The sequence below is a fragment of the Eutrigla gurnardus genome (assembly GCF_963514095.1).
Source record: "Eutrigla gurnardus genome assembly, chromosome: 2".
In the NCBI taxonomy this organism is placed as follows: domain Eukaryota; kingdom Metazoa; phylum Chordata; class Actinopteri; order Perciformes; family Triglidae; genus Eutrigla; species Eutrigla gurnardus.
The window spans coordinates 4805990-4830163 of NC_139916.1; the positions used below are offsets into that span (position 1 = coordinate 4805990).

Consider the following 24174-nt stretch of genomic DNA (forward strand, 5'->3'; position numbering starts at 1 on the left):
TCCTTTTCAGAGCCCAGAGGGCCATCATCCATCAGAACGACGGCGTACGGTGAATCGGCGGTTTGCGATGGCACAGATCTGAAGTCCACGATGAGGTTTGTAATCAAGATCTACTCTTTCAAAGGAAGAACTGCATTTATCATCAGTAATACTTTTAACAGATTGACGCTCAATGTGGACCGAGGACTTGGAGGACTGCACCGGGACCAGACCCTTGCAGAAGATTTGGCTTTTGACCCTTCAGACTTTGGGTAACTTGATGCAGATCATTTCGCAGTGAAGGTAATTTGATTATTTTATGCCAATAGCATTTCCTAAAAACCTTTATGCCTTCTGAAGGAGAAACAAAAGATACTGTTGAGGAAACAGAGGTCATGTCCTTGAAAGGTTTTATAAACTTTGAGAGATTTTACATTCAGTTAAAACCAGAACATACACTTTTATGTAATTTGATATTAATTATAATGAAGTTATAGAGACGATGTAGTTATAAATTGGGGACTTTGACTCATAACTTCAGTATTTTTAAACCCCTGGCTGTCCATTTAAGGAACCATTTGTTTTCTAAAAGGGGGGTAAAAAAACATGAAAAGAAAGAATTGACGAAACGTTCCCGTCAGCAGTTCCCTCGATGTGTGGCGAGGTTTTGATGACTTGGCGGTTTAGAGACACGAAACGCACCGCCAACTTTCAACTTCCTCTTTTTCCTGTCTGTCGGAGTTGCTCGTCAAGAAATTTGGCTGATTGCCCTTTAAGGGACACTTAAACAGGCCGAGGGCAGAGGTACTGTACGAGGAAGTGTGCTCAGCAAAACTGGTGAACTGACCTCTGATTGGCATTCTCTGTGTGCCAGTGGGTCAAATGACCAATTGGAAAAACATTCAGCTCCAGGCTCTGCTTTTTAAAAGAAATTAGTTCACGTTATCCAGTCAGTCGTGACATGGAGGGATTGGATCCAAAACAGGATTCATCATTTCTCAACCAGAAAACATTCCTGGCAAGGAAACAGGATTTCTGTTTGGAGCAAAGTGACAGTCAATGTGCCAAGGCGACATGATGAATGCATCTTTAAGGTCAAACTAAGTATGTTGTTTGTGTCCCAATATTAGCACCATCAGATTGAATTAAATCTGGTCCAAATTTCAGCCATTGGCCGTGAAAGAATCAATTTTGATGTTTTTTTCAACACTGCAAATTGGATATTTTATCTATTTCCCCAGTTCTGCACTTACATGAATGGAAACTGATGTTATATGCTAGTGGTAGTTAAGCCACTGTGATTGGCTCTAACCTGAAAATGAGCTGTGAACGCCCAGTTTGGTTCAGTTTAGATACAGGTTTCAGATTAGCAGCTAGAGGCTAAAGTTAGCTAACAGTTCAGTTAAAGACAGAGAAGGTCATTTGGAAAAACGACAGAGATTTTGACTTTGAAAGCATCCCCGAACCGTCAAAGTCCCGCCCCCTTCATTCAGACCTCTCTTCAAAGCCACTCCCCCCAGAACGCAAAACGAGTGCTCGAAATCGGAATCAGTGTGATCAGGAAGTCCAATCATTTCTCTGGCCCGCCTTTTTTGATTGGACGAGGGGTTTTCAGAGTCCTGCCATGGCCACAGATGACGTTTTTCAAATTGATTTTTTCAGAGCATTTAATTTATTGATGGCTATCGGTATGTCACGAGAATTTCAAGTAATTTAACAGAAAGTGTTTCTGAATAGAATCAGCTACTCAACCTTTAAGCAGCTAACGGTTTTGTTCAGGTAAGTAATCACTAAAGCAGTAAATATTTAATTTAGATAAACAAACAGTTATACGGCTATAACAGTTTGGTTCTGGTTGACGGTCCAGTTTGACAGCCATAACAGTCCTGTAAAGGTTAGCTAGCGGTCCAGTTTAGCAGTTTTTTAAAATTTTGATTATCTAATACAGGAGCTCAGTTTAAGTGTTAAAACTATTTGGTTCAAATTATCTTGCAGGTCCGATTTTCAGTTCATAAAGACTCGGTCTGTAACAAACAGTTCAAAATGGTTTGGTTGAGGTTAGCTAACAGTTAAGCAGCTAACTGTTACAGGTTAGTTAACTATACAGTTTAGCAGCAAATATTTAATTTGGTTAGCTAACATTTCAGTTTAGCCTCTTAAACCATTGGTTCGGATGAGTTTAACGTTCAATTTAACAGATGACAGGTGGTTCAGGTTAATTATGGTCCACTTTACAGGCTAACGGTCTAGATTAGCAACACAATCTTCTGTTCAGGTTAGTTAATGGTCCAGTTTAGAAGTAAAATTTCAATTCAGGTTCTAACAGTTTCACACTAGCAGCAAAACGCTTTGGTTCAGGTTAGCTAACAGTTAAGTTAAGCAGCTAACTGTTACAGGTTAGTTAACTATACAGTTTAGCAGCAAATATTTAATTTGGTTAGCTAACATTTCAGTTTAGCCTCTTAAACCATTGGTTCGGATGAGTTTAACGTTCAATTTAACAGATGACAGGTGGTTCAGGTTAATTATGGTCCAATAACGCTAACGATCTAGGTTAGCAGCACAATCTTCTGTTCAGGTTAGTTAATGGTCCAGTTTAGAAGTCAAATTTAAATTCAGGTTCTAACAGTTTCACACTAGCAGCTAAACGCTTTGGTTCAGGTTTGTCAAGGTTAGTCAGGTTCAGGTTAGTCAACAGTCCTGTTTAGCAGCTTAAGATTTTAGCTTACGGTTCTGTTTGTGCTCAGGTTAATTTAACAGATCGGTTTTTACAGCTGAAACAAGTTTATTAAACTATAACTATGTATGTTAGCTGGCGGTTCAGGTTAGCAACGAAGATCGGTTAGGATTCAATCAATGAAAACCTTTTTAATTGAGAACAAATTGAAGTCCTCATTTCTATGTCACTGTATTTAGTCTTTCCTTTTGTCCTAGCAGTCAAATTAATACATTAAGATGCATTTAATACAATATATTTGTTTGGGTCAATAACATGTGGTTTGAAGGAGATTATGAGAACAATTCATATTCCAAATATTTAGCGTGAAACACTGTTGTTTATTCTTTCCGGATTAGTCAATTCAGTTTAGGCACATTGTTCTCCCTGATTGGTCACCCTGTAGTTTGAAAATCGCCCGTATCCCAGTGAAGTAGAGACATTAAAGTATTGTCTTCATGGTAGTACTGTGAGGTTTTCTGGATATTCTGCTGAATCCAGTGAAATTCCTTTGGTTAACAGTTGCAGGAGCAGAGATACGCCAGGGAACGCCAGAGGGATGTGACACTGATAGTAAATCCTTTCTCACTTCCTCTTATCTTTCATGTGTTTTTTCTTGTCAGTTTGAGTGTTATCCGGTTCAGAGTGCTGATCGGAGGCATTTGTTCAGGTTGAGACGGTCACCGGGACATGGGCCGAGACACATCCACGACCTCTGGCTTGATCTCTCATTACTCCTTGATTCATGTTTTTCTATCTTTTGTTAACAGGAGTCAGCAGTGTGTGTGTGTGTGTGTGTGTGTGTGTGTGTGTGTGTGTGTGACTGCGCAGTGGTGCCATTATGTAACAATTCAAAGATAACAAATATCATGACGTCCTTCACACGATATTTTAATTAGTTTGTCTTCAGTATAATCTAGCTAGTCTCAAGGCATCACATTGCTGAACCCAAAACAACACGTATCCTGGGTGATCGGTGCGGTATCAGCCCGTCAGCAGCACGCGCTGGCAGAGATTATCTCAAACTGTTGACAAAACATCAACGCAATCAGTGAGATTATTTAGCAAGGAGAACGCGTGGGGTAGCTCTGCGATAGTCGTCTGTTTGGGCCACTGAATTAAGCCTTGTGTGGTCCAGCAGTGACCACTCTGTAATCTCATCAAGTCCAAAATAAAAGCTTCATGTAAAACCACCAACGTTTTACCTTTTTAAAGGCCTCATCATTGCATTGAAGGGGGGGTTGGGGGTCATTTAAGTCCACCCCTTCATTCACCACTTTGACCAAGAATGAACTATTCATGACATCTTGTACGGAGTCCTTCATTCATGGTTCCAAGAGGATGAATTGATGACTTTAGGGATCTTCTGACTTTTCCTCTAGCGGCATCCTGACGTTGACAGTTTTGGTTCTGAATGAAATATTTTGACAACTTGGGCTCTTCGCAGGCACCTCTTATCACCAATATCATGTCAGCTCTTTGGTTTGACTGATGTTTAGCGGTAGGTTGTTCTCTGAGCACCACTCTTGAGAGATTTCCTCTCTATATGATGTCTCACCATTGGTTGTGATGGCCGATGAGCCTAGTGGCTGCATGCTGTATGCTTCCTTGTCCCCTGGCCGAAAGGCAGCTTCCTTGTCTCTGGATGGAGCCCTCACCTCTCCGTTCATCCAGGCTTTCTGGTTGGGGAAGGGCTTTTAATCGTCTTTGTGATCACCACATCCTCAACACATTTATGTGATGTCACTGCCGATGGATATTCCTCAAGATTGATGTTGAGGACACAATCTGTCAAATCAAAAATGTATTATGCCTTTTTGGTTTCAACTTTAACAATCATCAGATGTATTTTGAATTTTTTTCAAGGTATGAAATGTTTCAGTGGGCCGTGTTAGTCCAATTACACTTTATGTAAAACTGATTTAAAGAGCAATATTCACGAAAGGTGTGTTCAGGCAGCATGACTCAATGGAAAGATAGATGCAAATTTCCCCTGGTGGCACAAATCCTGATCGTGTGATCGAGAGAAGAATTGGCTGAAAATAACACGTGAGTTATTGAGTTGTGGGATCAGTCAGGACTGCAACGTACAGTTACTGTGTATAACATTGTACAAGTTTGTGGCAAAGTAAACACAGGATGGAAAAAATAGCTCAGCACTTTTTTTGCTGCACTTTCAAAGATTTGGACCATTTGAGGTCGCTGGTTAAAATCTCCTTCCTCGTGAGCAAGGCAGTTATCCTCAGAGAAGGGCAGCGGTTTATTGCCTGCCCGCTTCCTGCTATTGTTCTGTCTGCTTGCAGTTTGACCTTCGGCCCTCTCTCTGGTCAGTCTCACATCGCCGTGTCTGTCTGTCTGCTCCTAAAGCCGAGGCTGAATTAAAACAGGAAAAGAAACTCGGCTTTCACATTTGTTCCCTTTCTCTCTGAGAAGCAGACGAGGAGTTGTGTCAGCTGACGAGGAAATCCGTCCAAATTGCACCGCTCCGCTGGGACGACCAGGAGAGGAAATCCGCCCAAAACTTCCTGTCAGGAAGAGAGAAGGTTTTCTCACAATCTCTCTCTTCGCAGCCAGACCTCGTACTCGGTGTGTCCACTTTCAATTCAAATCACCCAAAATCACTTTCAGTGTCTCAAAGGGTTAACGAAGCAGCACCTCGGAGGGCTACAGCGATGAAAGGCTCTAAAGAAATCTTTATATGTGCCTCCTACATAATATAACACCGTGAAAATGGACCATTTTACATAAAGAGTACTTTTGATGATTTGAGTATATTTTGCTGATATACTGTTGATTAATCAAAATTTTTAATTTATGGATTTTACTGCAGTATTTTCTACATTTCTTCCACCACTGGTTGTTCTGTCGTCCATCTATATAGTCACCATAACAGCTCTAATGTAACTACATGACTACTTACTCCGTGTCCTTGCTATTTTGACTAAAACAAGTGATACCATTACTGCTACTACTAAAGTACTGCTACTGTAGTAGGGGAGTTGTAGTAGGAGATTACCTCTGCTGGGAGGTTCCTACTTTGCCACTTTCTGTTGTTGTGTTTTTTTCCCTCTTCCTAGATTAGAGAGGAAAAGACGTGACGCCAGCAGTCGTTTCAGGCTCCCCGGCTGCTCGCTGCCTCACCGAACTCTGAGCTGAGAGTTCATTTCTTATAGTTATAGTTTGTTTGTTAGTCCCGAAACATCCGAAAATGAGCAAAGAATACAGCCGATAAACCCAACACTGCCTGGATCCACCTTTTTTTTAAATATTTGAAAGTACTTTATATATTTTTACAGAGTTTTTGCATCTATTAACAGCAGGTTGCTTTTTACTTTTGGAATAGAAGTTTTCTAAGAGGTTTGTTTTTCCTGCAAAGAGGATGTTGGTATTTTTCCTGTAGCCTCTGGAGGAGCTTGAGTTTGACTTTTTCTACTGATTTTTTGGGGGTTGGTGGATTTATTTTTGCCCCCTGAATGCAACGAAACCATGATTTGTTTGCTGCTTCTGCTGCTCTGCCTGCAAACCTCACTGCAAGACCAGGTAACACACCTCCAACTCCCTTACACCGGGTCAACTTGTTCTCTTTAGATCTTTGCTTTACTCTCTTATACATTAATCACACTGCTCATCGTTTTTCTTCTGGAGCCTCACCGATTATTTTTCCTCGTTTTGTACAGAATCTGATAACATTTTTCTGTCTCTGAATGAATGAAAGGTTTTGAACTGAGTGCACTCAGCAAAACTTTTATGAATAAAATGAAAATTCAGGGGTGACCTACTGTTAATAGTACAATAACAGTACAAATCTTACAAAAAACAGAACATAATACAAACTTAAAGGGAAGAATCAAAGCAGCAGAGGTGGATTTGTGTTGACCTTTAGTCCCGAGATTCGATCAAGTTGACCGTGTCAGTGTCGATGCTCACGTACAGCAGGTAATATTTACGTGGTTCATCGTTACAGTTAATCTCGTTAGATTTCTCTCATTTTCTAATTTGCAGCTGATGTTGGAAGTGTCATTACTTCTGCAGGTATTTGGGCTGTGGCACGTTAGCGTTTTGACGTGATGAAAAGTCCAATTTCATGGCAACGTTTCCAATAGTACGTGGAAATGTTTCACTGGATGAAAAGGTCAGGGGATCGTTAGGGTTTATCATCTGGAAATCATGAACGTCTCTACAAAATGTTGTGCTAATAAATCACATGATGTGCTGACGGTGCTAGAAGTTTTCAACTAATGAGCGTCTCTGCATTAAACCCTCCTCACCTTCAGTTTGGGACTCCAAACCTAGGCTAAGATATTTATCTCAGCTTTTTTTATGGCTCCTTTAACAACTTAACCTTACTCCAGCACCACAAACACAAATAGAGAGCGAAAACTTGAACCTCGTTAACGACCATTAAAACACAGTGTCGTAGAAAGTGAGATGAAGCCGGATTTATTCAGATTTCAGAAGTTCTCTCTGGATGAATTAAGTTGTATCTGAAAATAACTGACCTGATAATGCCATCTCTAGATTATTCATTGTATTCGTGGGGTACATGCAGAGCAGCACGTGTCCATCAACTTGTGTTCTATCCAGTGGTGAAAAAGTACATTTACTCCAGTACTTTACTTGTGTACTGTTTTGATCATTAACTGTATCCTGCACTCGCTACAACATTCAAACACTGTTTGCACATGATTGCACCAAAAAAAAAAATACTCCAATAAAGTGATATTTATGATAGTAAATCGCTTTAACTACTTCTTCTACTGCTGATGCTGCCACTTTTCCTGAAAACGTCTTCCAGTCCGTTTCAAATGACAGATGAATGTTTGAATACATATATGTATTAAACTTAGTATCATATGTTTGCCTTCATTTTAGTTTTCTCGTCCCCGTTGGTGGATTTTAAACTCACGTGGACTGAGCTCCCTAAGAATAAAATATCTTAACTCATTCATGCGATAGCAGCTGGATTAAGAAGAGCAGGTGTTGAGATGATAACAGATTATATCAGATTATAACAGAGTGATCTCCTCTGCTCCCTCAGACTCCTCCTCCTGGTCGGTGTGATGTCTCACAGAGGGAGGATGACTACACACCCTGCACTTCCTGTGCCGCCGCCGCCGCCAGCAGATGCCCCCGCGGCTTCAGCAACGTAGGCATGAGCAACTGCAGGTACCCCTGATACGACATCACAAAACCGTATAGCGTCACACGTGTGGTAAACCGTGGTCAGTCGTGGCTTTGCAGCTCTGCAGTATGTGACTTTTCTTGATGCAGTTACGTGGTGGAGATCGGCGGCAGGGAGACGCCGCTGGATGGATGTCAGCACCGCTGTGTAAAGGGGTTCATGCAGCCACAGTGCTGCCCACAGCACTGGGGATATCTTTGTCTCGGTAAGACACACACACACACACACACACACACACACACACACACACACACACACTGGTGATATTGCTTCTATTGGTTGGACGTTGGACCAAAGCAAAAATGAATTCTGATCATTTCTAACCATCTGACTGTCCCGCCTGTCTGCAGCCTGTCCCAGCTGGTCTGGGAAGACCTGTAACTTCCATGGAACCTGTGTGGATGGAGATCTCGGTAACGGGACCTGTGTTTGTGATGTCAGTATCCTGTCTGTCACTGACTATCCTACCTGTTTGTTTATGTATTCATATGGGGCGGAGCCCTTGGCTAACCGTTGACATGACGTTTTGGATCTTTTTTTTGTTGTGTGTTCGATGTGTTTCTGTTTTATGGTGGATTGTGTAAAACATACTTTAGATTGTTGATGTCTCATTAATGAATAATAATCTCTTTCTTTAGGACGGCTTCTCAGGCTTTGCCTGTCAGGAGTGCAAAAACCAGAACGCCTTTGGAGAAAACTGCAATAAAGGTAGGGTCTCTGACCTCTGACCTGTGGTCCTGTATCACAGTCTTGTAGCTTGAGTAACGGGTCTGCGTGTCTCGTCCCTACAGAGTGTGACTGTGTGCATGGAATGTGCAACAGAGGTCCAGAAGGTGACGGACAGTGTTTCTGTCAGCCGCCGTACGTTGGGAAGCGCTGCGACCAAGGTAAGACCACGACGCGCTGCGTTACGTCCATCATATGAACCATCCATCCAATATCTGTGACCGATTAATGGATCCCAGCTGACAGTGGGGCGAAGGCAGGCCATAGATACGCGGATACATAGATTTCCCAGGGAAACGTGGATGCGAATTAAGAGGCTTGGGATGAAGCCTGTGTATCTATGGCAACCGTTGAAAATCACATATTGTAGCATAACAATGTGATAGTGATAGATAATGTAAAATTTCTGTCTTTACTTATAGGAGGACTGCCTTAACTCTGATTGATATTCAATTGTGTGTGTTTTTTGGGGGTTATATATTGTATCTACACCTCTTATGCTTGATTTTGACAGATGGGTACACAACATTTTGTTTTTAAGGTGAAGGGAATACATACAAAATAGCTTTTTCCTTGAACAAATGGAAGTTTTCTTTTCAGAAATACAGTCCAAAGAGTATCGTGATACGACGTTTGGTCACGATACGATACGCATCACGATATCACAATATTGCGATATATATGAAGATGAAAACTCAAGTACCTGTATATGTACATCAGATGATATTGATCAGAGGACAAATTGAGTCAAAACTATTTCATTCAAAACAGCCTCTCCATTTTATTAATTCCCATGAAATTCACTGGAATAAATATTGAAAATACAATGAAAAAGGATAAAGTACTGCATTCACAACCTGCTTGTATCGGGCGGCAAAGTGTCGCGATATATTGCCGTATCGATATTTTTCCCACCCCTAGCGGTGACACATATTTCATTATTGCTCCAGTTTTTCTTGCCGTCCTTCTATGTGGCGTTTGGTTGTCGCCCACGGTGACCTGCTGCTGTGTGTTGTGTTGTCGGCAGTGAGCACCCGGTGCAGCAGCTGCAGCCCGTACTCGTACTGTCAAGGAGAGGGAGACGCCGCCCACTGTGAATGTTTGCCCGGACACAGGAGGACCACGCCGGGCAAATGCGCAAGTAAACACGGGGGGGTTGTTACATACAAAGTGAATGTGAAAGATGCAATTAGACACCGGGGTCATGCAAATTTTGCTTCATTTGCACAATTTTAAATATTTAAACTCAAGCGAAAACTTGAACTCCTGTCAACACTTAATCAGAAATGGAGACTAAATAAATCATAGCTCACAGCGATCTACATAGAACCTCACTTTGTCCAGAGACTCTATAAAAGTTGTTTAACACACAATGACTTAGGACTTTTGGAAAATTACGTGTATTCGCCTCATTTGTGTTACGTCATTGACATTGACTAAACCAGGAACAAGACCAGAACCAGGTCCTTGCTCCCTTAGAACTAGAACAAAGTCTCCCTCCTGCTGTCTAGATACAGAACTAAGATCAAGACTCGCAACTGGTCTAACGTAAGATTGCATCCAGACAAGGACTAAAGTCTGGACCCACCAGTACTCGAACCAGGGCTGGACCAAGACCTTGACCCAGAAACAAATTCCTATTTCTCACTCTCTGTTTCTAACACACAAGACTAGAACTCAAGTACACTTGAGGATATAAAAATAATCCTGGAGTTCTCATCTGTAGTTTTCATGTTCAGATATTTGCTCAGGGAGGGACTGTGACGTCAACGCCAAGTGCTCCTCACAGGGGCCAAAGGTCAGCTGCGTCTGTAACCCGGACTACGAGGGCGACGGCAAGATCTGCGTACCCAGAAACCCTTGCACCGAGAACAACGGAGGCTGTCCCGCCAACTCCACCATCTGTGTCTTCAAAGGACCCAACAAGGTGAGGATGCCTACATAGTCGAGACCGGGACCACGTCTAGAACAGGTCTAGAATGACCATCTGGACCAGGTCCAACAACACAGAGAGCTAAATCCTGAAACTGTCCATCTGTGTCTAGTCCAGCTGCGAGTGCATGTTTGGCATGTCCCCCGTTGCCGGCAACGCCCAGTTTGGTTGCCAGTTGGTCTCTGCCTGCTCTGCGGACACCTGTGACCCCACAGCCATCTGTAGAACTGAACTGGATGGACAACCCAGGTGAGACGCACCAACAAGCCTAGGACAAGAACCAGAAGTAGACCCTGAACTGTTTTCTTTGTCTCTCGTCCTCTCTTCCTGTCTAGCACCAGGACTATATCTAGAAACACCACCTAGAACAGGGTTTGGTTTCTCTGTTGCTCTCTAGAACTAGATTTAGAACCAGGACGAGAACCAGAAATAGCACCAGGACAAGAACCAGTCTCTATTTGGGGCTTTTTGTTTGCTTTTCCAGACCTAGAACTAGGACCAGGACTATATCTAGAAACACCACTTAGAACAGGGTTTGGTTTCTCTGTTGCTCTCTAGAACCAGAAATAGCACCAGGACAAGAACGTGAACCAGCCCCTATTTGGAGCTTTATATTTGCTCTTCTTTTAAATATATAAAATGTGCGTCCCCCCCTCAGGTGTGTGTGTGAGGCTGGTCAGATTGGTGATGGATTCCGTTGCTATAGTAACCTAATGGAACGGCTGATCGAGCTGGACAGGAGCGGAAGCCAGAGGGAAAATCTGACCGGAGCCGTCGCCATGTTTGGTAAAAGAACCACAAATATATTGTTTGTTGTGATTTTTGACTAAATAATATATGTGTAATATTCAGAATCACTTAGTGGTCACCATGATCATAAATCATGAGATGTATATAAAAAAAAAACATATCTGGATTATATTTACTAAAACAAGATTACGCCTAAACTATCGATAACGTGAGACCACATGCTCACGTTATTGGAAAAAGAGACATGTGCTTTTTCTACTTGTCTCTGCTTGTCGCTATGTTGTGTCTTGTCTGTGACCTTTGACCTTTTGGAATACGTGTGTTTCAGAGAAAGGCTGTTTGCTGCTGCTGAGTCACAACGGACCCTTTACAGCTTTCATCCCCCTGCTGAAAATGCCTCCGACGGTAGGTCACCTGACTCTCTGTTTGCAGCGATACCACTTTTTTATTTTCAGACTTTTCGTCCGTTTTGTGGCTCCACTTCTGAGCTTATCGAAATGTCGACCCTAATAATAATATATAAATAAAACATAGATCGTTAGGTGATAACCCATCTAATAAACACACATCCTGACTGTGACATCTGAGGTAACCAAAGAAACCTCTTCAATTATAAATTTTAGATATTTAAAGCCAGAATTTAACACAGAACCCTAAGTTGACTTTCCTTCTCGGCCCAAGCATCAGGAAATTAGATTTTTTCAAAGGAGGAGTGGTCTGTGGGGTCCAATTAATCCTGGGAAACCACGTCTCATGTTAAAAGACCCAAAACACCCTTTGATCCATCCCGGGTGCACGCCAGACTCATTTATGTTAACCACTCAGTTAAATGTCTTTTTTATCAGCTGGACTTCCGTTGGATTCCCTACATTCACAGTTTAGCTTTCATTTTCCATCTATAGAGAGAGAGATGATGATGATGGTAACATCATGTCTTCACAGGGTATCAACGAGGAGCTGGTGTGTAAAAACCACCTGATCTTGGGTCAGCACCTCTACAAGGACCTGGAGGGACGAGACTTCAACCTGTACGGAGGAGCCAGATTGAGAAGCAAAGACGACAAGGTAACTAACAGTGGATGTAGGTCAAGTGTGTGACGTAGGTCATTTCTTTGACCCGCTACTTAAACCATTAAAAACTGTGGTGTGAATGTTTAGCGGTGGATGAAATGTTTCCGTGATCCTGATGATGGAAACATCCACATGTGGTTTACCTGCTCAGGTAGCCGAAGACGATCACAACGATGGTCTTTTAACCCCATTTTATTACAATCATAGTCATCCACAGGAAAAACAGAGAGAACCCACAAGAAGTGACAGATTACGTTTCTGCCACGGAAATTCAGCAGGAATTTTCTTTTTTATGACATTGACATTTGTGCTATTGACGTAGCATGATACACATTTTGGACTAATACCAACCTTCTACTTGTTCTTTCAATCCTAAAAATCCTAAAATCCTGTTTCAAAGGGAATCAATATAATCCAGTAGAACACCACCTTTTAACTAGGACCTCCTTATTTAAACATTTATCATAAAAGTAGACTTTATATGCAGATTGCATGTTTAAACTTCCCAAAACAGTCTAAGCTCAGACCCACCCTCAGACAATAATAACAGATTGTAAATCCAACATCGATTTTCCGATTTTTAATCGATTCGCATATTAATGACCGATTATCGATTCGTACGTCCAAAGATCGATTTTTTTTTTTTTTTTTTTTTTTTTTAAGATTGACCCCTTAACCTTTTCATCAGTCTTCCAGCCATCAGTAACTACCAATACTTGTAAGATTTGCTGTTTAATATTGATATAATACTAGTTTTAATATGTTGCTTCTCTACACAGTCATGAAGTGAAGGAAACGGTTCAAATACATTTTTCATTTTTAATAACATTAACCCCCGGATCGAATCGAAATCGGATCGAATCGGAAATCAGATCAAAATCGGATCGAATCGGATGGAATCTGAGAAAATCGGAAAAAATCGATTCTGAAACTTAAAAATCGGAATCGAATCGATTCTTGAAATTTGAATCGAAACCCAGCTCTAGTTCACACCAAAGGCAAAGCTCATTTTTCGGCAATATATTGCAAACAAAGTCCATTTCAGGATGCAAGGAGAGACAAATTTGCCCCGGATGGCACAACTGACAAAATGATGAATGAATGAGATTCACAAAATACTTGTAATTCCCTTAATGAATGAGGGGATGAAAAACAAGGTTCCTGCTGTATTGATGATGACCTTATTTTAAGTGTTGGTGGAGCAGCTACAGTGTTAGCATAGCCTCGCTTCGATCCAGCCAGACTCCATTCAGAAAACAAGCATTTTAAAAGTTGTTTGCTTCTAGACAGACCTAACAAACCATGACTTCAGGCTTTCAAATTGTCGTCATTATGTAGTTATTTCTGCATCCTTTTTATTAAACGTTTGCTTCACATTTGGTGTGAACACAGCTTATTAAAAACCAGATATATTAATAAAAGAAGCCCTCGTAAGCCGTCTTTGTCGTCTTGCCCAACCTGATCGTAATAATCTCTAACTCTTGTTTCCCACCTTCACAGAGAGCATCACTGGTAAAATCTTGACTGGGAGATGATTTTCAGTGTAAATGTATGGAAAGACGGTGTCAGTGAATCTGTGTGTGAAGGTGTGTATGTGTGTGTTCCTATCAGGATCATAGAAATTCAGCTTTCCTTTGTCAAAGTCCAGATGAACTCTGATCCTCTGGAGCTTCTTCTTCACTGGCAGATCTTTCTCTTCATCCGACATTGAGAATGCCATGAATTTACCATTGGAGAACAAAATCCTCCATAATCCAGACTCTCCCAACACGCCCAGTTCCCAGTCCTTGTTGTGTCCAACCTCCACGTCCCAGCTGTGAGTCCCTGACTTAAAGCCCTCAGAGCCCAGGACGGAGCAGGGAAATTTGTTCCTCTCCGGGTTTTTTGGAAGCTTCTGTCGCTCTCCATGTCTCACGCTGGTCAGATCTTCAGACAGGATGAGTTCTGGGTCGGCTGTGTTCGGATCCAGAATCACAGGCATGTAGGAGACCTTCATCTTGGTCCAGATGTTGAAGGTCAGGTTGCCCAGGTGTTTGGCCTGGTCTATCAGAGCTCCTGAGACCAGCTGTGGATCCTCCAGCAGGGGGTGCTGCTGGACTCGTTCCACTGCAGCCTTGTAGTTCTGCAGGAATGAGACGTCTTCAGCTCTCAGCTCCTCCTCTGTGGCTCTGATTGTGTCTGAAAGAGCTGCTATCCCTCTGCTCAGAGCCTGTATCTTCTCCTTCATCATCTGACTCTTCTGCTCCTCTTCCTCCCTCAAAGCAGAGATCCTGGCCTCCTCTTCCTCTTCCAGAAACTGGTGGAGCTTCTTAAACTGCTTCTTCATCTGCCTTTCTGTCTGCTGGGCCTGGACCTTAATGTGTTCTGCTGTTTGATCACAGTTTCCTTTAACTTGTTCAAAGAGCTTCAGTTTTTCCTTCAAGGGCTTCAGGGATTTCTGGAGCTCCTCTTTGTGATCCTCCACAGCTTCATCGATGGGTCTGAATCTGTGGTTGTTGTGTGTTTTGGAGTCTCTGCAGACGACACAAACCGGCTGCTGATGGTCCAGACAGAAGAGTCTAAGTTTCTCAGAGTGCAGACTGCAGAGAGGCTCTGAAGCTTTCTGGTCTCTCTTCAGTAAGAAGGTCTCACACAGGTTCTTTAAAACCAGGTTACAAGGAGGATCTGACCTTGACGATCTTCTCCTACAGAACGGACACTCTTTTGTCCCTTTCTCTCGCCACCATTTCCTCAGACAGTCTCTGCAGAAGCTGTGGCTACACGACAGAACGACAGGGTTTTTGAAGATATCGTAGCAGATAGAACAGCAGAGATCCTCCTCCATTTTGTCTCTAGGTGAAGCTGAAAACACAGCAAGCAGGAACTCAGTCACTCACACCATAGTGTTACTTTCACTTTGTGTTGTGCGTCGCCCCGTTCAGTATGTAGAATCAGCAGCAGGTTGAAGTGCAAGTAATCCAGTAATTCCAGCGTCCACACAGTCCCTCCTGCAGCTGTCCTCTCCCAGTGGGTGAGGTTTTGTTTTTTTAAGACACATATGATAGTCTGGCTCGTGGGTGCGTTCATGTGCGTTTTCCCCTCATGAACAAGGAAATGTCAGGTGTTTCCTGTTTGTCTGTGCTGAGTCAGAGAGGGTGGATCTTCCTGATTGCTTCCTGATTGGCTCATGTTCATCATGACCAGAAACATCTGGTTTCTTGTATGTGTCATCGCAAATAAGAGCTTCATGACTTCACACAGTTTCTGCATGTTAAAGGATAACTGTTATTAAAAGATGACTTTCAATATTCAGCAAGTTAAAGTCCCAGTCGGCAAGTCTGGCGGATCGAGGGCACTCTCAGGCTCCTCCCCCATGGCCACCAAGCTCCTCCCCCACGACCACCGAGCTCCTCCCCCACGACCACCGAGCTCCTCCCCCACGACCACCGAGCTCCTCCCCCTCGACCACCGAGCCCCTCCCCCACAACCACCGAGCTCCTCCCCCACGACCACCGAGCTCCTCCCCCTCGACTCCGTGCCCTTTGAAACCCCTTAGATCACGCCACCTTTGAAACGCGGGTCCGATGTTGACTCTGGTTTTATCACGGGCACCGTCGCCATCTTTCTTTTTTTCCTTCTTTTCCACTGGTGTTTTCTTTTGCTTGGTTGTTTTGGACCTCCTCGTTCCGGTTTTTAACGAGGAATTGGAAGCTCGTTGCTACTTCCCTCCGCCTCCCCCCTGTGATAGTGGAACGACCCGAGGGGGGAGGGGCTCTGTGTCCAATCAGCCCTGCGTGCTGATTGGACAGGATGATCCGGGCGCTGTCGATTTTTGCAAAACAAACAAACAGGTTCTACTTGCATGTAGAGGCGCGCTTTTCCCCCCTAAAACCAGATGATTTATGTTGTTCTATCGGAGCGTAGTGTCGGCTTCAGTTAATATGATCAAAAAAATGATGCCGACTGGGACTTTAAGTTCTGCAGATCAAGTGAGGATTTTCCAAAGTTCAGGAATGTCATGATTTAGATCAGGTCCTTTCAGCTGGCAGCCAGTGGGACGTAGTCATGGTGGCATCACCCGTTGGTATGTGGACCACGGTTTAGATGCCTTGAGGTTGAGTTGGAATCTTTGCAAACAGTGATGGAAGTGACCATATTTGGACTTGAATGTTTCAGGAGTGTTGATTATGGAATGATATGTTTCCTGTCTGACATTTCCGTCGTGCACGTTTTTTTGCAAACACATCAAAAATCAGCCTGAAACTGGGTTCCATGTTTCCACAACGTCTATGAAATCAGATTCTTGCAGACAGCCTCAACCAGGTTACTGAAGTTCACTTTAAACATATTGATTACAGATGCATCACCTCAGGATTTTCCCCCAACGAAGGCTTTTGAAACAATGTTTGCTGCCCCTCAGCGGTCAGAAGTGTTACTCACATGTTTGAAACCCCTGATCTCTGTCTGGTCGATGTAGAGGTTCATCCTGATGGACAACCCCAGCAAACTGTACACAGTCATCCAGAAAGACCTGCCAGCAGCCAATGGGATCATCCACATCATCGACCAGCTGATCACAAGCACACTTCCCAACAGGCCTTCTCGAGACGAACAGGTGAGTTAAAAAAATGAGATAAATACCACATCTGCACCGAGGTAAACCGAGAACATTTGAATCAAACATGATGCATGTTTGACAGATGTTGACTATGTTCGCCGAACTGAAATAGTCCCACCCCTTTGTTCAGATCTCTGTTCAATGCCGCTCCTTCACACTGCAATCAGGAAGTAAGCATTGACAGACGTCCAATTATTTTCACCAGCCAGACAATTTTGATTGGACGGGGTTTTAACAGTCCTGCCACGGCCACAGATGACATTTGAAAAAAAAATTTATGTCGGAGAATTTAATTTATTCATTGCTATTATGTCATGAGGATTTCAAGTAATATAACAAAGTGTTTCTGAATAGAATCACCTACTCAACCTTTAATATGTTGATTTTTATGTCCAGTCACACGTAGACTTAGATAGTAATTCTGGGTCTAAGACAGAGGTGGGTTGAAGGACATTTCATTCGGGTCGTGTAATAAATTAGCAGAATTTTACCATTTATATCTGCAGTACACCTTTGAGCCACATGAGGGAGCCTGAACATTTGTATTTTCTGATAATTACAGTCTACTTATTGCATTGGATCTAATATGCGGCTGATTTACTTGTTCAAGATAATATGAGTTGATGCAAAAATGGCAGTAAAACGGTCAGCTCTTCTCTAGATGTATACATAAGGCCCTCACTGTGCTAGATTATATCCTGTCACCTGCATTGACACGGTGAAGTTCACACAGCGGTCTCTTCTTGTGTCCAGTTTGCTGATAAGACAATCGGAGAGATTCTGACCAAGGATGTAAAATACAACCGCTTCCTGTCTCTGGTTGATGTGAGTATATTTTCTTCTGGACGTTTGGTTTATCGCATGTTCCTGATTCTGCTTCCCAAGAACAGTGATCGTCCAATCATAGCTTAGCAACCGTATCTAGGCAGCATGCATGGTATAGTAACAGAGACAGTCAGCACTTGGAGGTTTGGAGTTGGAACCAGTTCTAAATGGGAAATCCTCTGCTCTAATCCGATACGATGTGTTTGTTTGTAGAATTGCGGGTCGCCGCCGCCCTTGCGGGGTCCGGGACCCCTGACTGTGCTCATCCCCACCAACCAGGCTGTGGACAAAGCCAGAGATGGCAGCATCTTGTACATGCTGCATGACGTAGGTGTTATCAGCGCTTACACCCAGTTACCCATTTTTAGCTCTCTTTATGTCTATGTGAGGATTATCAGGATGTTTTTTAATGATATTCTTCTTTTTCAAGGCCAAACCTAAACTTCAGGAACTTCTCAGACACCATGTTTTCTCCCAGGCGGTGGTAAGATGATCCCTCTCCCTCCATCAATCCACCCGTCCATCAGTTTTGTCTGATAATTTGGTCCACAGCAAAATATCATAAAGATGTGTTCACATCAAACATGAAGGGAATCATTCCTTTTCTGTCTGTAGCTGTCAGTCGACGAGTTAGCAACTCTACCTCGGATTCGGACGATGGCCAATCAGGTTGTCACGATCTCTGTGTCCGATGACGTGAGTGCCTCTTGATTTGTGCTTGAAAGTGTTTCTCGTAATTGCTTCCTGTGTAATCAACATTAGCAGTTCTCATTAACACTCTCCGCCCCCTTTTCTCCAGGGTTCCATCCTATTGGGCGAGAAGCGTGTCCGTCTCGTGAGCAGCAACATTATGGCGTCCAACGGGATCATCCACATGATTGACGGGCTCTTGTTCCCGCCCTCCATCCTTCCCATCTTGCCTCACCGCTGTGATGTCACCAAGAGCACCATCGCCGTGGTGAGCTGAGCGGAGTGTGACCTCATTTCCTTTTCTCTCCCGTCTATTTCCCTGTGAGCTCTCTAATAAAGACATAGTGCCCCCCCCAATTAATTTAGTTTTACAATCATATAAAATACAAAGTTGGTAAAATACCTGACTACTTTAACGTCATCGGTTAAATTTCTTTCTGTGTGTTTTCAGGGTCCCTGTGTTCACTGCAGTTACCTCTATGAGACTGAATGTCCAGATGGCACCACTGAAATGGTAAAAACGCATCATTATGACTGCAACGTTTCTATTCTTTTCTACAGATTGTTTACCGTTATTAGTCTGTGCTTTAATTTACCTGCTGGATGATATGGTATAATCTGTGTGCGTCTCCAGGACAGTCATCAGACCGGCTGCGATTACGTCCCATCTCCTCTCAACCCGACACGAAGCTCAGGCTGCGCCAAGTTCTGCAACACCACCAAAACAGTGAGTTTTATTTTGAGACTTTTAGCTTGATTCATCATTTCAGCATTTTTTACTAGTAATGACGCCTTCTATGGAGAAGTTGTTCACTGTGTTGACCACGTCTTTGTGTTAAAATGGAGTAAAATATGGTTTTCTTTTGGTCACCAACAGTTTTTATTATCTATTACCAAGCCCCCTTAATTAACAAATGATAATAAGACAGATTAGAACGACAATATCTTTGCATTAACAGTGAATAATGTAACCACTTGCACGTGAAAATACTCCTCTGTGTCTCTGGTTGATGTGACGTTTGGTTTAATGCAGCCCTGATTCAGCTTCCCCCCGAATGGTGATCGTCCAATCATAGCTTAGCAACCGTATCTAGGCAGCATGCATGGTAAAGTAATGGAGATAGTCAGCACTTAAAGAGGTAAAACCAACAGAGCATACATCAAAAACTAAAAGTTCATAGTTTCGGTGTGTTTCTACATTTTTATGAACTCAAATATATTTGAAAACATGTCAGATTATTTTGTTTATGTTCAAAATTGTTGACAAAATTGCAATAATTTTGATCAATTATTATGTTTTATTGGGAGATAATGAGATTGCATTAGCTTTCCTGGTTAAATACATTTTAAAAAATGACCCAAAAAATTCCCAAAAATCAAAAGTCAAACAAGGACCCACATTACAAGGATTCCTCGCCGAGATGGTTTTACGGTTCGGGTCCCAGTGGTTGAATGGTGGACTGGTATTTTTATGAAACATTTATTACTTATTATATTACTACAGGTAGCGGAGTGTTGTAAAGGCTTCTACGGTCCGGACTGTAAACCCTGTATCGGAGGATTCCAGCATCCCTGCTACGACAAAGGAACGGTGAGCGATAAACAAACACAGCCGCTAACGTGTAAACTTCTGTGTTTTTATTTAATGCATTTCAAAAAACATTTTTTTATATCGCGTGCAGTGTTTTGACGGTATCCAGGGCAACGGCTCATGCAGCTGTCAGCCGGGCCTCAAGGGCATAGCCTGCCACATCTGCACGGATCCGTCCAAGCACGGAGACAACTGTGACCAAGGTAACCTTCGTCCTCAGCTTCAACGTTCAAGCGGTAAACTGAGATTCCGACTGCTTTTTTCATCTCTTTTATGGAATATTTGAGGGCATTACCTGGTGGATGGATGTACAAATGGCAGACAGTAAATATACTATATTTACTATATAGTAAATCATTAATTGATGTGTTGAGGCAATAGATCAGTGCTTCCAGCTAAATGCTACAATGAGGACGCTAACCTGCTGATGAGCATGTTTAACAGTCACCATGTCGACCGCCTTAGCTTAGCATGTTAGCTTACTAACATTCACTAATCAGCACCGACACAAAGTACAGTCGAAGCCGGTGTGATGTCATTCTGCTTATGCAGTTATTGGACAAACTGGCGGGGGGGGGGGGGGGGTCCCAAAAGTCAGTAGGAGTCATTCTCTGGGGACCATGATTGTCTTTTCAGATGAGTACCCGGCTTAAACATTGTCGTTATAGTCCCGTTTTTTAAAGTTTCACTGGATTATTAACGTGTATAACTTTGAAGTGTGTAAATTTGTGTGTGTGTGTGTGTGTGTGTGTCTTCAGACTGCCACTGTCTCCACGGTGTGTGTGATAACCGTCCAGCCAGTGGCGGTGTGTGTCGGAGAGGATCCTGTCTGGAGGGATACTCCGGAGACAAATGTGACCAGGCGGCGACGCCCTGCAACTCTGACGGACTGCACGAACACTGTCACATCCACGCGTACTGTACACAGACGGGCCTGCAAACTAAGTAAGATACTGAGACTTACTGTGCTACACCTGCCAGTGTTTTATTATTTTTACCAGCTGTGACAGTGATGCTGGTGTTGTTTCCACCTCGTTGTCCTGGAAACAGTTATTTGAATGCTTTTCCAGGTGTTTATTGTTCTGTCTGCGGCCCCTCCACTTTGGGTGGGTAGGAAGTGGAAATGGGAGCGTATTTGCCTTTGCGGGTACTGCGATCCCGACACAAGATGGCCCCTAGTGTTAATGTTAGTTTTACCCAACAGAAACTGTTTCAGTCGTGACTTTCTGTCCTGTTGGATGAATCACCATGACATTGCATGCAGACATTTCGTGGTTCCCAGAGGAGGAATCCTACAGACTTTTCCCTCTCGCACCTCCAGAAGGTCAAAATTTAATTTCGTTCTGATCAGCCTCGGCAGTTGTTTGTGTTTAACGTTACACCTGCTGGAATCAGAATCAAGTTTTATTGCTAAGCAGGTTTTCACAGACAAAGAAGGCGTTCTGGCGCATGACGACAAACATCCATCATTAATCTGTCAACGATCCAATCCCAGCTGGCGAGGGCAGGTTTAGATCAGTCACTACGGAGACTCTTCAGTGGATCTCTGCAAACATGCGTCGTTCATCAAAGCAGTGACTTCTCCCGTTACTTCAGCTGCTTCTCAGTTTGTTCATCACGAGTATTTGTGTGTGTGTGTGTGTTTGTGTGTGTTACACCAGGTGTTTGTGTAGGGATGGATATGAGGGTGATGGCCACTCCTGTTCTCCCATCAACCCCTGCCTGAAGAGCAACCGTGGCGGCTGCGACTCCAACGTAAGACTCACTGCTTGTGTGTGCGTGTGTGTGTGTGTGTGCGTGTGTGTGTGTGTGTGTGTGTGTGTCTGTTCATACACTAGTTCATACATCAGATATATCATGTTGACTCCCTTCCTGCAGGCGGACTGTATGTATGCGGGTCCAGGCAACGCCTCGTGTGTGTGCGTCGAGGGTTGGACGGGCGACGGCAGAGTGTGTGTGGAGATCAACAACTGTCAGCTGACGAGTCGAGGAGGCTGCGGCGCCGACGCCAACTGCAACCACGTGGGACCCGGAAAGGTCCGTTACGACCAGTTAACGAGGGATAACAGGCATCGTTAACGGGAAGTCACTTTCACCCGTGTTTGTGACGCCCGGTCTCCATCTGCACAGCTGTTCTCTTGTTTTCAATGTTTTAGTAAATGTTATGATTATTTTTAACTTAACTTTTTACCTTTACTCCCTTCATTTTAAAACAGGCTTTAGTTTTAATGCATTTGAGGGGAATTATCGTTTATTTTGTTTTGTTATTAATGTCATTGATTCAGTTAGCCTGGCAAAAAGGAAAAACAGTAGAAATATCCTTCATAGGGATACTTTTTACTTCCTACGTTTCAGAGCCTGTACTATTTTACTTGAGTAAAGAAGTTGAATGGATACTTCTACTTTCAGTCTTTTTTTAACACAAATATCTGTATTTTGTGTGTCTGCAGAGTGAGTGTGTTTGTAAAGCAGGTTACATGGGGGACGGCATCCTGTGTGACCTCATTAACCCCTGCTTCAAGAAGAACGGAGGCTGCCATGACCTGGTAAACACACACACACGCACACACACACACACGCGCACACACACACACACAGGTTTAAGGATTGGTCGTGATAACTTTACACTAAATACACATAGTTTTACTACTTCAAGTGCTCGCCCACCAAACAAGCAAAACACGGAAAGGTCGGACACGTTTCCCATGATCCCTTTCTGCTGCACCCTCTGTCAGGCGACCTGTGCTCCGTCTAAGGTGGAGGGTGAAGCTCACACCTGTACCTGTCCTGACGGCTACGCTGGAGACGGAAGGATCTGCTACGGGACATTACTGGAGGTGAGTATTCAGACCAGTGTCATATGGAGGTCTCTCTCTAGTCTATCCCAGGACCTGATCCAAGACCAGGAATGCCTTGTTGGGGACACTTTGTTGCATGTCTCTCCCCCCCTTTATCTCTCTCCGCTATTTATACCCCGTCCTCTGTCAAATAAAGGCAAAAAATGTGTGTGTTTGTGTGTGTGTGTGTGTGTGTGCGTGTGTTTTAGGAGCTGGACATGAACCCAAAGCTGTACAGTTACTACCGGCTGACTCAGGTGTGTAAGAATCAGAGTCGTTACTCACTCTATATCAAATATATACGTAGTTGCTGTGGTATTATGGCTTGTCAGTGTTTTAACCAACTCAACACTAAAGATAACGTACTGTGTGTGTGTGTGTGTGTGTGTGTGTGTGTGTGTGTGTGTGTGTGTGTGTGTGTGTGTGTGTGTGTGTGTGTGTGTGTGTGTGTGTGTCAGATGGACAATCACATCTCTGAGGACCTGAGTGAGAACCTCACAGTGCTGGTTCCAACGAGAGAAGCTCTGAGGAACATAACTCCAGCCCAGAACTCGTTTTGGACCGGCCGACACCACCTGCCTCACTTCCTGCGGTCAGTCGCACAACTTTGATCACAAAGCTCGCAGTACCGAGTTTGTACTTAAAAATTAGACTATTAATAAACATTTTCGGTTTGATGACAACAAGGAATTTGTATACGGTATATTTAATTGCCAGCATCGTCCTCGCCGCAGGAAGCCTGCGTTTAGTGCTGACAATGTCGATGCTGATCATTGACTGTATATGAGAAGACACATTATGGTCCATTTAACACTAAATGGACCATAATGTACTAAATGAACATCGTGCTGGATTGAAGAAGACTTGAAACTAGAGATTGAGACCATAAACTCAGGTTTACAATGTTTACTGAGATAATACATCAAGTAGGGTCATTTTTTCATAGACTTCTATACAACCAGAGAGGAGTCACCCCCTGGTGGCCAGCAGAGAGAAAGCAGGTTTAAGTTGCTTCAGCTTCGGCTTCACTTTTCTGGCTTTTTAACAAGCCAGAAAAGTGGCTTAATCCCCCTTATCTTTTAGATTTACAAAGGTGACAATTCTGGGTGTTTTTTATTTCAATAAAAAACAGGAGTTGTGTAAAGAAGGATTTTGCAAACACTGTGATTTATTACCTGGAAGTTGTCCTCCGAAGTGTAAATATTTTACGACACTGTTCCCTCTGGAACATTAAACTTGGTGAAACACGGATCCTTCAGGTTTGAAGCCACATTCAT

The 24174-nt window shown here is 43.1% G+C and overlaps 2 protein-coding genes across 2 annotated transcripts in view; one reads left to right on the forward strand and one right to left on the reverse strand.

Annotated features, from left to right (window-relative positions):
• Positions 1–5791: 5791 nt before the first annotated feature.
• stab1 (stabilin 1) overlaps positions 5792–24174 on the forward strand; it is a 38678-nt gene continuing 20295 nt past the window's right edge. The window contains exons 1-29 of the mRNA XM_084037190.1: positions 5792–6235; positions 7734–7861; positions 7967–8082; positions 8228–8313; positions 8516–8585; positions 8669–8764; positions 9631–9744; positions 10343–10530; positions 10649–10785; positions 11195–11322; positions 11615–11691; positions 12229–12351; positions 16814–16951; positions 17708–17779; positions 17993–18106; positions 18210–18263; positions 18395–18475; positions 18579–18737; positions 18921–18983; positions 19104–19196; positions 19974–20060; positions 20152–20263; positions 20819–21005; positions 21722–21815; positions 21939–22097; positions 22511–22606; positions 22796–22897; positions 23107–23154; positions 23356–23489. Coding sequence (XP_083893316.1) covers positions 6182–6235; positions 7734–7861; positions 7967–8082; positions 8228–8313; positions 8516–8585; positions 8669–8764; positions 9631–9744; positions 10343–10530; positions 10649–10785; positions 11195–11322; positions 11615–11691; positions 12229–12351; positions 16814–16951; positions 17708–17779; positions 17993–18106; positions 18210–18263; positions 18395–18475; positions 18579–18737; positions 18921–18983; positions 19104–19196; positions 19974–20060; positions 20152–20263; positions 20819–21005; positions 21722–21815; positions 21939–22097; positions 22511–22606; positions 22796–22897; positions 23107–23154; positions 23356–23489 — 3110 coding nt within the window. The 5' untranslated portion in view covers positions 5792–6181. The remainder of the gene's footprint in view (positions 6236–7733; positions 7862–7966; positions 8083–8227; positions 8314–8515; positions 8586–8668; positions 8765–9630; positions 9745–10342; positions 10531–10648; positions 10786–11194; positions 11323–11614; positions 11692–12228; positions 12352–16813; positions 16952–17707; positions 17780–17992; positions 18107–18209; positions 18264–18394; positions 18476–18578; positions 18738–18920; positions 18984–19103; positions 19197–19973; positions 20061–20151; positions 20264–20818; positions 21006–21721; positions 21816–21938; positions 22098–22510; positions 22607–22795; positions 22898–23106; positions 23155–23355; positions 23490–24174) is intronic.
• LOC311031140 (E3 ubiquitin-protein ligase TRIM35-like) lies at positions 12543–15438 on the reverse strand. Its single transcript, XM_084037270.1, has one exon. The coding sequence runs from the start codon at positions 15179–15181 to the stop codon at positions 13832–13834; it is 1350 nt and encodes a 449-aa protein (XP_083893396.1). The 5' UTR covers positions 15182–15438; the 3' UTR covers positions 12543–13831.

Excerpts from the sequence above, each read along its gene's own strand:
- LOC311031140 (XM_084037270.1), bottom strand. The coding sequence starts at position 15,181 with ATGGAGGAGGATCTCTGCTGTTCTATCTGCTACGATATCTTCAAAAAC.